This window comes from Anser cygnoides, chromosome 1, assembly GCF_040182565.1.
Source record: "Anser cygnoides isolate HZ-2024a breed goose chromosome 1, Taihu_goose_T2T_genome, whole genome shotgun sequence".
NCBI lineage: Eukaryota > Metazoa > Chordata > Aves > Anseriformes > Anatidae > Anser > Anser cygnoides.
Window position 1 is genome coordinate 67,020,010 of NC_089873.1, and position 12,364 is coordinate 67,032,373.

Here is a 12,364-nt window from a genome sequence, read left to right on the forward strand (position 1 = left end):
TAAGCTAGACTTTGCTGATGTGAAAACTAACGATATTGTGTGTTAACTGGTATTACTGCTTTTATGGTTTTCACACACTGTATGTCCATTATGGAGAAAAGGGGAAGGTGATACAATGCCTATAGTGAATTTAAGTGGATTTAAACAGAGACGAATCAAAGAAAACAGGCGGTTGTTCATATAGCACCAGATTATGGTTTAGTGTACAGTGGAATGGTGTCTTCATGTCCAGGTAGAGCTCCAGGCAGTTGGTGTAGATGTAGAAAGGGTTAGATAAGTTGGAGACTTGTCAGTGGTTGGGCGAGGAACAGTGGTTGTGAGCAATATTATCGGAAATTCAGCCAGGAGGTGGTGTTTAAAGCACAGATGTGAGAGGATGCGAAGTCCCCCAAAAGAATTCTAAGGAATGTTCAGAAGTAGGAGAGCTAAGAAACTGTGCTTTGGGTAACCAAGTCACCGATACTGTTGAAAGCAGCAAAGAGCAGGGCTAGCGAGGACTGAATTGGCCCAAAACTTAGGGAAGGAAATGGCCAGAAGGGGATTAGCAAAGGGAAGTTCCGTGGCCAATTTTATTCATGTATTTAAGGAGTAAGTTGATGCAAAACTCACTGTTATATACATGTCGATATAACAGAGTTCTATTTTAGCTCTAAAGAGAACATTTTAAGGAATTGAAAGAAAGAAGAAAATTTCAGTGGTACGCTATTTACTTAGTGATACATAGTGAAAATAAGAGAACAATTAGTGGAACAGTTCTTGTAGTGTACTTTAAGAACAGTATTTAAAGACGGGCTTGAAAGCTGATGGAAGAAACCCAGGCAAACACTGTAGATGAGCAAACCCAAAGGAAAAGCATCTAATAGCAAGAGTTTGGAGCTGGAACTGTCCCAGTCATCTAGCCTTTGCACCAGTACCTGTCGTAGAAAGCATTTATTTGAGTAACTTGCCATACTGCCTTGTATTGGAAAGGCTGACATTCAGTAGGCATTACCTTAAAGATTCAAATGCTTTAAATACCTTTCCCTGTTTGAAAACAGGTCTGTATCTTTTTTTTTCTACAGTGTAATAACGAAAATGATTGAGATAATCCTGAGTGATATGGCTGAAACAACTTCTTGTGACAAGATTCTGAGAGTCAGCACACAGAAGGTGTATTTGTGATCCCAAACCACAGCATGTGTACTTCTGGGAACAGCAGCCATTTCATATTCTTAAATGACTTGGTTAGGAAATGAGAATTGACAGCTGGCTGACAATTGTGGTGTCCTTTGTCTCTGCTGTCACTTGTGAACCCTGTCTTAAGTGGTTTAATTGTGGCCTGTAGGCTCCCCACAAACAATGAAATGATGCACAGTTAATAGATTTCAGGACACTTTGTTGATGTAGCTACTCTGAGTACTTCTGTAGACTTTGCAGAGTATAAACTTTCAATATAAGCTTTGTATTTTACTACTAAAATAAACCTTATGCCTATCTTAAGATTGGGTATTGTAAGGTCTGAAGACATCTACTTTGTTTTGAAGTAGTTTGTTAACAAGTGCATTAGTTTTAAAGCTTGCTGGTTTAAGTACCTTTTGTTTGATTTTGGTCTTAAATTTAAGATGAATTTGTTTTTAAAGCTGTTAAGTGTTCCGACCTTTTTTAATATTAGCATTTAAAGCATGTATTCTGTCTTTAACAGGCCTAGAATTTTGTATTTCTGGTTTCATATAATAAAACTTCTGTAATAAATGCACTTAAGGGATCACATTTCATGTTGCTTTTTGAAATAAAATATTCACCTTGAATTCCTTTACAGTTAATATTTAAATTGCGTGTTCCATTATCTACCTTACTTGAAATACTACATTTCTTTGATTTCTTTTAGGGACTCAACAGCCTATGGCACAACATGCTTCAGAGAAAGAGGCTTTGGAGAAGATTAAAATAGAAATCGAGGAGGAGCTAAAACGTCTCGATGAAGAGATCTTGGAAGGTGCTGTTCAGATTTTCCCGTTTCACTTGAGAATTTCTGTGCCATATAATAGTGGTTAATTTGTAGCAGGTGCTCTAGTTACAGATATATTTGGATGGGTTGAATATCTTCTCCCCTCCTCACCCCAGGTAGCATTTCTACCCATTGTCACATGAAGTAAAATAGTTAAATGTGATGGTGTAGAGTGGTGGAGTCTAGCCAAAGCAAGCAATTGAACTGCATTTAATAGGCTACTATAAATAATGAAATGTAAGCAGGCATTAAAGCTGCTCCGGTTGATGACAGAAGCGGAAACATACTCAAGCAGCTAACGTTCAGAGTAGTGTGGACTTTAACCATCAGATTTCTCACTTTCACCAGTTTTATTTTTTGTGACATGCTTTGATCAATAGATGTGGCTTTTATGGGACTGGCAGCAGGGGACAATTTGGAAATAATCTTTGCTTTGCATGTGTGTTTCAGACTGGAAATACAAAGCAGAACAACTCTAGATCTGTTTATGTTCATCCATACAGACGTTTCTGAGAAATCTTAGAGAAGGAAAAGATTGTATGAACAGAATATGGTTTTTAAAACTGATGCTGTAGTACTGCTGCAGACATCCATAAATGAGCAAATTTTACCACAGAAAAGTGTGTCTTGGTGCTCCATCAGGGTTGGCTTAAAAATTAGCTTATAATTGAGAACAGTTGCACAATCGGCTAACTTGCTGGTTAAGATATAGTTGTGAGATAAGAGCTAGAGGGGGAAATGTAGCTCAACGTCATCTATGACGTTTTAAGTACCACTTCCAGAATATATTTGGAAAATACTTGTTCTACTAAAATTTCTTCATAGCATACTTTGACTATGGAGTTGTGATTTCTTCCTCCATTACGTGAATTGTGTTTAACTGTTGGGATGAGAAATTTGAGATTGCTCATATGTATGTTTACTTTATTTTGTATGCTTTTTTCTTTCAGCATTTACCACTACAGGATTTGACTGCCACACTTCACCAGTGTTCAGTCCTGCCAATCCAGAGAGCTCAATAGAAGATTGCCTGGCTCATTTGGGGGAGAAAGTGTCCCAGGAAATGAAAGAGCATCTGCACAAAGCATTGGAGATCTTGCTTAGCAAGTGAGTTTCCACTTCCTTTTTGTAAGGGAAGGTATTTCCTGTTTTGCGTTGTGACTGATGCTGAAATGCTAAAGACGGGACAACATTTTGTATTGCATTTCTTTCTTTTTCAGTATCCCTTTATCTGTTTGGTTTCTTGTTTTGTGTTGTGATGTGTGAATACTTTTTTGTGCTATTCTGTTTGAACAAATGTAAATTCTGAAAGGTTTCTAAGCTTTTATCATTGAACTTATGAGACTAATTTAAGTAGTTTGAGTTGCTGGTGAAGCTAGCAGTTGAGAGCTGCCAATTGCCATTGCCAACTAAATGAATGCTGTGCTGTGGACAAATTAGCTTGTCTTACCTAATAGTTAAGAGCAGAGCTAGGGGTTTGATTATTGTCTGACCCAAGATGAGTGGGAGAGTTTCCCTGAAGGGAAGGTAGGGTAGAATACTTTATGGCCACCATTCAGGACACACATCTGAAGCAAATGTAGCTCCCTGGGCTAACCTTGGTGTATTAGGAGCTGTCCTTCCAGTTTAAGCTTATTGGCTAAATAGCACACAGTACTTGGCATGCCAGTGTCTCAATGTCTTCGGTAAATTTGTAAAATTGCGTTGGTTGCTTGTTTTTCTAATATGAATTACTAGTCTAATTTTAGTGGAGTCACTTCTGGCTTTTATGAATGACTTCCAAAGTGTGTTTGCAACTCAGGCTCTCTATACAAAGTGCTCCTTTACGGACACTTACACATGCAGTTGTGAAGACAGTATTAGCAAATAGCAATCTGAATCTGTTTTGTGGATTGGTTTAATAAATATGGCTCTAATGAAGCTGAGAATCACTGTAAGCCTAGATATCAGCATCTAGCAAAAATTTCTGATCTCATAGATGGGGCTTAAGCATTCCATGCAGGCTTTGAAGAGGCATCTCACCTTCTCATAAAGGTAATACCCTTTATGGCAGACTTCTGAGGGACTATGAATGTGGAAGTCTTTCCTTCTGCACATCAGGAAGCACTTCTTTCTTGTCAGGTGACTGAGCAATGGAACAGGTTTCCCAGAGAGTATGTGGAGCATCTGTCCTTGGAGATACTCAAAAGCTGCCTGGGTATGGTCCTGGGCAACCTGTTATAGGAGATATAGCTTAAGCAGGGAGGTTGGACCGGATGACCTCCTGAGGTCCCTTCCAGCCTCAGCCATTCTGTGATCCTGTGATTCCTTAACTAGCTTGTCTTCTTATAGAAACTATAACGGTGGTTGACTTTGTATGACTGTTTTTATTAAAGACTGACGAACTCCAACCTGGATTCAATATCAAAGGTCCTGTGTAACATCTGGCCAGACTGATGGAGACAGTTGTCTCTTCTATGAGTTATCCACAGGAAAAATAGTTTGCCAATTCACCATTTAGCTTTCAGAAATAAATACATATACTGTCTGCTTCTATATGCAGGTTTCATAGGGTCAAACAGTAAGTTCAGTGTTGCGTAAACTAAAAGTTATATAACCACAGAAAATACTATGCAGGGTACAAATTCCTTCCTAAGTGGCAAAAGATGTTCCTCCAAAAGTGACAGAAGCTTATCTGCCTTTACAAGCCAGGCATTTGTCCCATGTGACCTTAAATTTTTACTTAGTATCTTATAAAGAGAGAAGGGTTTGAAAAATAAGTTACTGCACACTAAAAAAAAAACCATACTGGCAACAAGCTGGAAAATCAGCAGTAAGCCTTGCAACCTCTCTGTTTTGTTTCTAAAGTAATAAATTCAAATAACAGTATTTAAAATTTTAAGGTCTTATACATTGTAGATAATGGAGTATTGCCCATTGTAGGTATTGGTGCATTCTAGGTTGATCTCTTTGGAGAGTTCCTGAGATGAGGCCTTTGAAAATGAAGTGGTTATGGCTGGTAGTAGCCTGATGTTCTAGGTTTTTTGTATTTTCTATAGGAAAACTTTGTCATTCTATGTGTGTGTGTGTGTGTGTGTGTGTATGTGTGTGTGTGTGTATACATGTAAATGTGGTGACATGCATGCCGTTTTATAAGGTGAAGCAGAACTGCTGTTTAATCTCTTGATAATATCCTTCCTCCAGCTGTTGTTTCTCTTCTCATCCTACTGATTCATTTGGATTTGCATTCCATAGGAACTAATATACCAAGGGAGTTAAGAGAATGCACTTAAAATGACAAGCCCAAATTATATTTCCCCCACCGTGCTTTAATTCTGTTCTTTCACTCATGTTTCCTACAATAGTGTTATTTGGCACAATACTTCCTTATATTGCTTATATTTGATATTTTCTCCTCTTACATGCACATAGACAAGTATCTTTGTGTTACAGTATAGCAAGTTACTAAATTGTGACATATTCTTAAAGTTCAATAAGCAGTTATAGTTTCTTCTGTCCAACACCAGCTACCACTTTTCTCCCTTAAGCCAAAGTCTAAATTTGTTTGCTATCATGGTCTGGCTTCAGGACAACTGCTTTTGAAAGAGTGTATTTTCTGTTGTCACTTGTCAGAAAGTCTTTATTGTTACTGACTGTAAGATATTATTAGATCTTGGAAGAAAGAATATGGAAGAGAGGAATTTTATCATCTGAATTCAGAGAAGTAGAGATGTGATAATTCTAAAATGGGAAGTCTTGTTGAGATGTCTACTAAAATAAAAAGTTTTTTGATCAAAAGTACTGTTTCTTGCAACTAGAAGCTTGAGCTTTAAAATAATGTTAACACTATTAAGCATACATTGGTGGTTCGTAGTCTGTACTGTTTATAAAAGTTTTACCCTGCATTGACCTCCATCTCACAGTCGAATTTCGTAGTGATTTTTTTATCTTCAAAGTCTTAGATTATAAAAAAACGATGTGCAAGAGATCAGAAATATTGTCTGCATGTCAGAGAACCCACTTTTCTAATGTCCTTCCATTTGTAGACTACTAAATTCTTATAAAATTCATCTAACCGGTTATTTGAAATTGTGTACCTGGGAGAAGGTGGTATCTTCCTTCCCCTGTCTGGTGATGGTGTTTTACGCCCTGAAATACGAGTCTTGTTTGCTCTTGAAAATTATTTGCTTTAATATATGTGAAAATATTTTGTTCTCTGGTAACTGAGAGTTTTATTTTATTCTTGTTCTTTTGTTTCCCTTTATAACTTTCAGTGTTGATTTAACTTCTGCAGGCCAGTGACATACCAAGAATATCGAGAGCGCACACAAGAGACAGCTGCTCATGCCAGTGGATGGAACAAGGTACCAAATAAGTGACTTTCACTTTGATATCTCTTGCATCAGTTGCTCAGAAAACATGAGGAGGGTGTGCATACCTGGTTTCAGAAGTAGTTGTCTCAAATGGTATGAAGCTTCATTGTAGAACAGCATGCAAATTTGTAAGTGAACTGTCTTGTAATAGTTTTAATGTAAAATGAGTAGAATTACTGCCCCCGAAATTAGTCTTTCATTAACCATTCAAATTTGTAATCTTAATCATTCTCTGACAGGTTCAGTGTGCATCAGAAAAATAATGAAATATTTGCAAATTTAATCATAAATTGAGTGTTTAAAATTTAGTCTTAAAGTATATTTTTCCTATTTTAATTTTTTAAAAGAAATATTTCATCTCCTTAACTAGATTTCCCTGCGTGCTTCAGAAACTGATCATCTAAGCAAGGGTGTGGGGCACTTTTAAAGCAGTTTGTTAATGTTTCTTGACAAGTTACTGCCCATGGCTATGTCAATTATAATTGGTGTGTTTGCTTTCAGTTTATTGTATTGTGACTCATAGCGTTTTAGCTTAAACAACCATGAAATCTGATTATCAAGAAGGTTCTTTAAGATTCTATGTTTTTCTTTTCAGTTGGTGTAAACTATAAATGGGCATAAAACTAGACATTATGGCTCAGATGGCCAGGGGGAGATGGATGGAGATTTATTCTCTACTGCATCTCCATGTGCTGTTGGTACACAGCTGTTGCAGCTATAGCACTGGGTAGATCGATCATCCATATTGAGAGTTTTATGATTCAGTTATATTATTCCTCCATTGCTGATACATTTGTGCAACCTCTGTGATTAATGGGTTTTGGTCCACATTAGCTTTTGATTGAGAATATCAGTCAGATGTTGTCTTTGCCATCATCTTTACTTACCCGTAATACTTGTTGCTACAAAACTTTTAGTCCACAATCAAAACAGAACGGAAACTTTGTATAATAATACAGCGTCCATTTATATTGTTTCTGTGGTAGCTTGATATTTCAGGAATGCCTAGCAGTTCCTTTAATAATACTTGTTTTGAGGAGATTGAATACCTTTGGTTTAGTTTCATTTCCTTTTAAATTCCTTTATCGTCTTAACCAGCATCATATTTTATAACAAAAGAGATCTAGGTATCTCTCCTCCAACCTCAGTCTAACTTAATTTTCACTCTAAGAAGAAGCTGTTTGTAAAATAATTTTTAAACATAGCTATAAATAGACATACAGTGTTAGGTCTAATTAGAAGACATGCAGCAAAATGAGGCCATGCTGGCCTCAGGTTCATGAAGGATTTGTATTTAAATTGACTATCAGAAGACTTGTCTGCTCCTGCAAATCTACTGATATATTTCTGTAGGAAAAAAGGACTGTGGGAAGCAGTGAAGATGCCCATGGTGTGACTACTTTAAGAGGGGAAAGACAATAAGAATAGTAGTTTACAATGAATAAAGTGTTTTCCTTGCTAAATATACTTAGTAATTAAATTTGTTAAATGTACTTTATAATGAAAAACCCAAGAGAAAGCAAGAAATACAATACTCCATAGATAGCTCTTTAACAGGTTAGTTTCTTGACACTTCCTCAGATTTTCCATAAAGGTATGTCTCTTACTGAATTTGGTTTTGTCAGTTTGCTAAGAATGATGAAGGAAGACTTTCCATCCCTCTAATGAGAAGTATTGCTGAATTGAAGCTTAGGTCCTTTGATGACTAACTGTGTAAGTTAAGAAGACATACAACAAGCTGAGCTAGCTAAGCAGAATAGTAAATCACTCCCTGTTATATGCTTTGGCCATCACACATCCTTAATTGCTTGGGTGGAGCAGAAATTGAGAAGACACAGCAATTGTCAGATATGAAGGGTTAAAAACGTAGAAGTGCTTTCCCACAGACTTTTGGCCGGTACATCTGTGATCAAGGCTTGTGTTTGGTCCAGACTAGAAGAAATAAAATTACTAAATCTAATAGATTAAATATATAAGTTTCAGGTAAGCTGCATCTCTTGTGCTCAGTAGTGGCACCTCATGCAGCAAGATGTTCTTACTTTTAGTATCCTATAAACTAATATATAAGATCTCACTTTAAATTTCTGAGTCCTTGCTGTTGAAGGGAAAGCTCCATGGTCCCTTTCAGCAACCTGGACACTGGTGAGGAGCCCAAGTCAGAATGAACTGTTTTTCTACTCCGATTTCACATTTGACAAGTTATTGGATCCATAGTGTGTGTGTGTATATGTATATATAGGTATCTATTATCATATATGTGTATATATAAAAGCTCCACCTATTTAATATATTGAATGACGTGAGCTCAGAGAGCCTCACTGATCCCCTAATGGTGCAGTACTTCTGTGGCACAAAGCAGACTCAAAGCAGTCTTTGTAAATCTTGCTTGAAGTTAGGTGTATATGAGACGCAGGTAAGCATACAATTCTGGGTAGGTATTGGATTAAAATAGTGAAGTTAGCTGGTTGCAAGTTAATATGGACAAAGGCTTGACCTATCTGTTTTACAATTGGCAAGGTGTCAATTTTTTAGTCACACCAGTTTTCACAGAACCTGTTCATTATGCAAGCATAAGCAGAAAGAAGACACTTCTAAATGTAGCTGGTATTTTTTCCATTTAAAAATGTGGACCTTTTCTAGAGTGCAGTGGTATGCTTGAACTGCTGAAGAGATGTGATTAACTTACGAGGGATGGAATGTAAAAGAATGTTTTCTGTCACTAAAACATCAGCGTTCATGTGAATAAGAAAATATTGCCAGGTAAACAAATGCATAGGAACATCAGTTCTTCCACTAACATCCCACAGAAGCAAAGTTTACCTGTAGATAGTTGAAGTGTTGGCTCTCAGTAAATTACAGGAGAAAAAAATATTTCATGTATTTCTCAGAAATTGTGATGTGAGAGTAATAGATATGATGGATTCTGTAAAGAAAAGGATAAGGCTCTGTTTAAAAAAAAAAAATTAAAAACTGCTAAAAACAAGCTTAAACAAGATCTTATTTTTGTAATGAATATATTTGAAAATCTGGTAACAAAATACTTCACTGTTTTTTTATGCTTTGCTTGAAATTGAAAATTATGTAAATACTCCAAAAGTACATAATCCCACTATTGTGCATCGGATAAAAGGATAAAAAATACTGATATTGAGAGCCAACTGAACTGGTAGGTAGGTTAGCAGTTATCTTAATGTCACATTTTTACTGATTAATGGGAGCTAAAGAGCAATAAAACAAAAATGTAAGAACTAATAATGTAAAGAAATAGGTGAATTTTTGTGTTGAAGTAGTAAAAAGTTACACAGAAATGGCAATTACTTTCAATATATCTTCAAAATAAAAAAAAACTTCAAGATCTCTCTTCAAAATTGTAATATTGTAGTGTGGGATTGCAATAGTATAACTGGCAGAAATCTTTCATATACACAATCAGAAATCTTCTGATCATAAAATATTTTAATTTTAATTATTCCTTAGAAGTTTTCTCCCATCAGCTATTTTCTGGCATGCTCTGCTTGACACTGTATTTGTTTTCTTTGGTCAAAGTGAAAAGGGTCCCTCTTACTCCTTTCTATGCACAATGGTGGAGTGAATTGCAGTTGCTTTGAATTTTTAAGGCTGCATTTTTACTTAAGTCTAGTTTAAATCTTATCACCATTCTCGTAGTTACACTTAAGTACAAAAAGTTGTTGTTAGCCTTAATGGAAGTACTGTGAACTTGTTTTCTTTCTTGAATTTGGGGTAGTTTTGTGCAGACCTGGTCCTGCTCCTGCTGATCTCAAAGGTAGAAGTCTGTAATTTCAATGGGAAAGAAAAACCAGGCTGTTTGTTGGTCTGCATGGAACTGAATGTCAGCATCTGAATTAGGCCTTAAGAGTAAGGGACCAGCAAGACATGCTAAATTTGGGAGGAGTAGATGGATTAGATGTTTAAATTGGCAAAGGAAGAAGGCAATAATTTGAACTCACTTCATTTCTTAAGCAGCTTCTTTTTTGCCTTTGTTTGTCCTCCCTTGATCTTAAAGTAAGTGTCAAATATTTTGAGATTGAAATGTTCACCTTGTAGAATTATGTGGGTGTGTTCAAAGCCTTTGAAAGATACCTAGTCTTGACAGATTTTTTTTCTTTAATCCAAAAAGACTGCAATTTCCTCTGACACTTATCTCACCTTGACCTGTTCCTTGTGCCTGTGCATGTAACTGAGTTTGCATCTTTTCTGCCTCTGGGTTGAGATTAATTACAAGAAACTCAAAAAACCACAAGGCTTTTAAAATTCAAGCACCATCTCATTTCTAGTTAAGTGAATGAAGTGTTTACTGTTCTTCCCAGAAGAACAGTAATATAATCTGTTTTTCATAGTATTGGACTCTAACTGTTTTTAATCAACTAGAACATTTTAAATTTATCAGACTGCAGGCATTTTTAAGGCCCTATCTGTTCTTAGTGGTCCATCTGAGTCTGACTTCACCATGGATTTAGTACAAATTTCAAACCCAGCCTGCTTTTCCTATGCTTCTTCCTCCAGCTGTGCTTCCTAAGGTGTGATTTTTGGGAATAGTAAGAGAGGATATTTACAGAAAAGAAGATCAGGCTAAAGGAGGAGAAGACTGGGAAAGGAGGCATTTAGAGTTCAAACTGTGCAATAGTATTAACTTGTATCTACCTTGTGTGGGCAGGAAACAGTGGTCTGATTTGCACAGTGTTCTAATGACCTTCTTCAGCCTTTACAGAGAATAGAAGTGCAATGCAGTTGTCACAAACTAGATGCAGTAAAATTAATATTTATTTTTCTCTTGTGTTATAATAGTGGCTTTTTCAGATGCTAATGATTTCAATTCATACCAGTTTTTCCTGAACTTGGCAAAGTACTGCATATAAACATTGCCCAGAGGGCCACTTGCTTGCTCTAGGAGAATAAATTTAGAGTTTAAAAGTTCAACTGCATGTTGTTTAGGCAAACAAAACCATAATTTCAGAAGGAAGTGTCTAGAACTATGTTATATAAAGGAGGTGAGTTCACAGATTACTGCATTTTCCAGAGCAATTCACATTTGGGTTAAGACTGAACATTCAGTTAAAAAAGTTGGAAGGAGAAATAGGAGTAGGAACAGAGGCAGGAAATTCTGTACGTGGTAAATTTGGCACAGGAGAGAGATTTTAAACATAGAGAGGGGTACGTGTTTATCACTTTAACCATGCCTGTAATGTTATGCTGCTGTGGGGAGTTCATAGAATAATAGAATATATAGAGTTGGAAGGGACCCACAGGGATCATGAAGTCCAACTCCTGGCCACCACACAAGACCACCCAAAAACCAGACTCTGTCTGAGAGCGTTGTCTAAACGCTTCTTGAGCTCTGGCAGGCTCAATGCCATGACCACTGCCCTGGGGAGCCTGTCCCAGTGCCCGACCACCCTCTGGGTGCAGAACCTTTCCCTAACACCCAGCCTGTCCCAGCTCCATGCCGTTCCCTCGGGTCCTGTCGCTGTCCCCAGAGAGCAGAGCTCAGCGCCTGCCCCTCCGCTCCCCTCGTGAGGGAGCTGCAGGCCGCCATGAGGCCTCCCCTCAGCCTGCTTTGCTCTGGGCTGAACAAACCGAGGGGCCTCAGCTGCTCCTCATGTCTTGTCCTCTAGACTCTCACCACCTCTGTAGCCCTTCTTTGGACACTCTCTAATAGTTTGATGCCTTTCTTATATTGTGGTGCCCCAGACTATAAATTGTACTCGAGGTGAGGCTGCCCCAGAGCAGAGCAGGACAATCCCCTCCCTCGACCGGCTAGCAATGATGTGCCTGATGCACCCCAGGATGCGGTTGGCCCTTTTGGCTGCCATAGCACACTGACGTGTGTTCAAGTTGCTGTCAGCCAGAACCCCCGGATCCCTTTCTGTGGGGCTGCTCTCCAGCCTCTCATCCCCAAGTCCGTATTGTATGGATGCAGGATTACTCCATCCTAGGTGCAGAATCCAGTGCTTGCTCTTGATAAAATTGCACAGGGTTGGTGATTGCCCAGCACTCTAATCTGTCA

At 37.7% G+C, this 12,364-nt stretch overlaps 1 protein-coding gene across 5 annotated transcripts in view; it reads left to right on the forward strand.

Annotated features, from left to right (window-relative positions):
* The window catches only part of BCL2L13 (BCL2 like 13), a 45,069-nt gene that overhangs the window by 11,865 nt on the left and 20,840 nt on the right, over positions 1-12,364 (forward strand). For 3 of the 5 annotated variants that reach the window (XM_066998911.1, XM_013172974.3, XM_013172975.3), the window contains exons 3-5: positions 1,868-1,975; positions 2,938-3,094; positions 6,261-6,330. In XM_066998911.1, coding sequence (XP_066855012.1) covers positions 1,868-1,975; positions 2,938-3,094; positions 6,261-6,330 — 335 coding nt within the window. Of the gene's footprint in view, positions 1-1,129; positions 1,150-1,867; positions 1,976-2,937; positions 3,095-6,240; positions 6,331-12,364 lie in introns of those variants that run through there. The other 2 variants (XM_013172976.3, XR_010832106.1) reach the window with 2 other exon arrangements.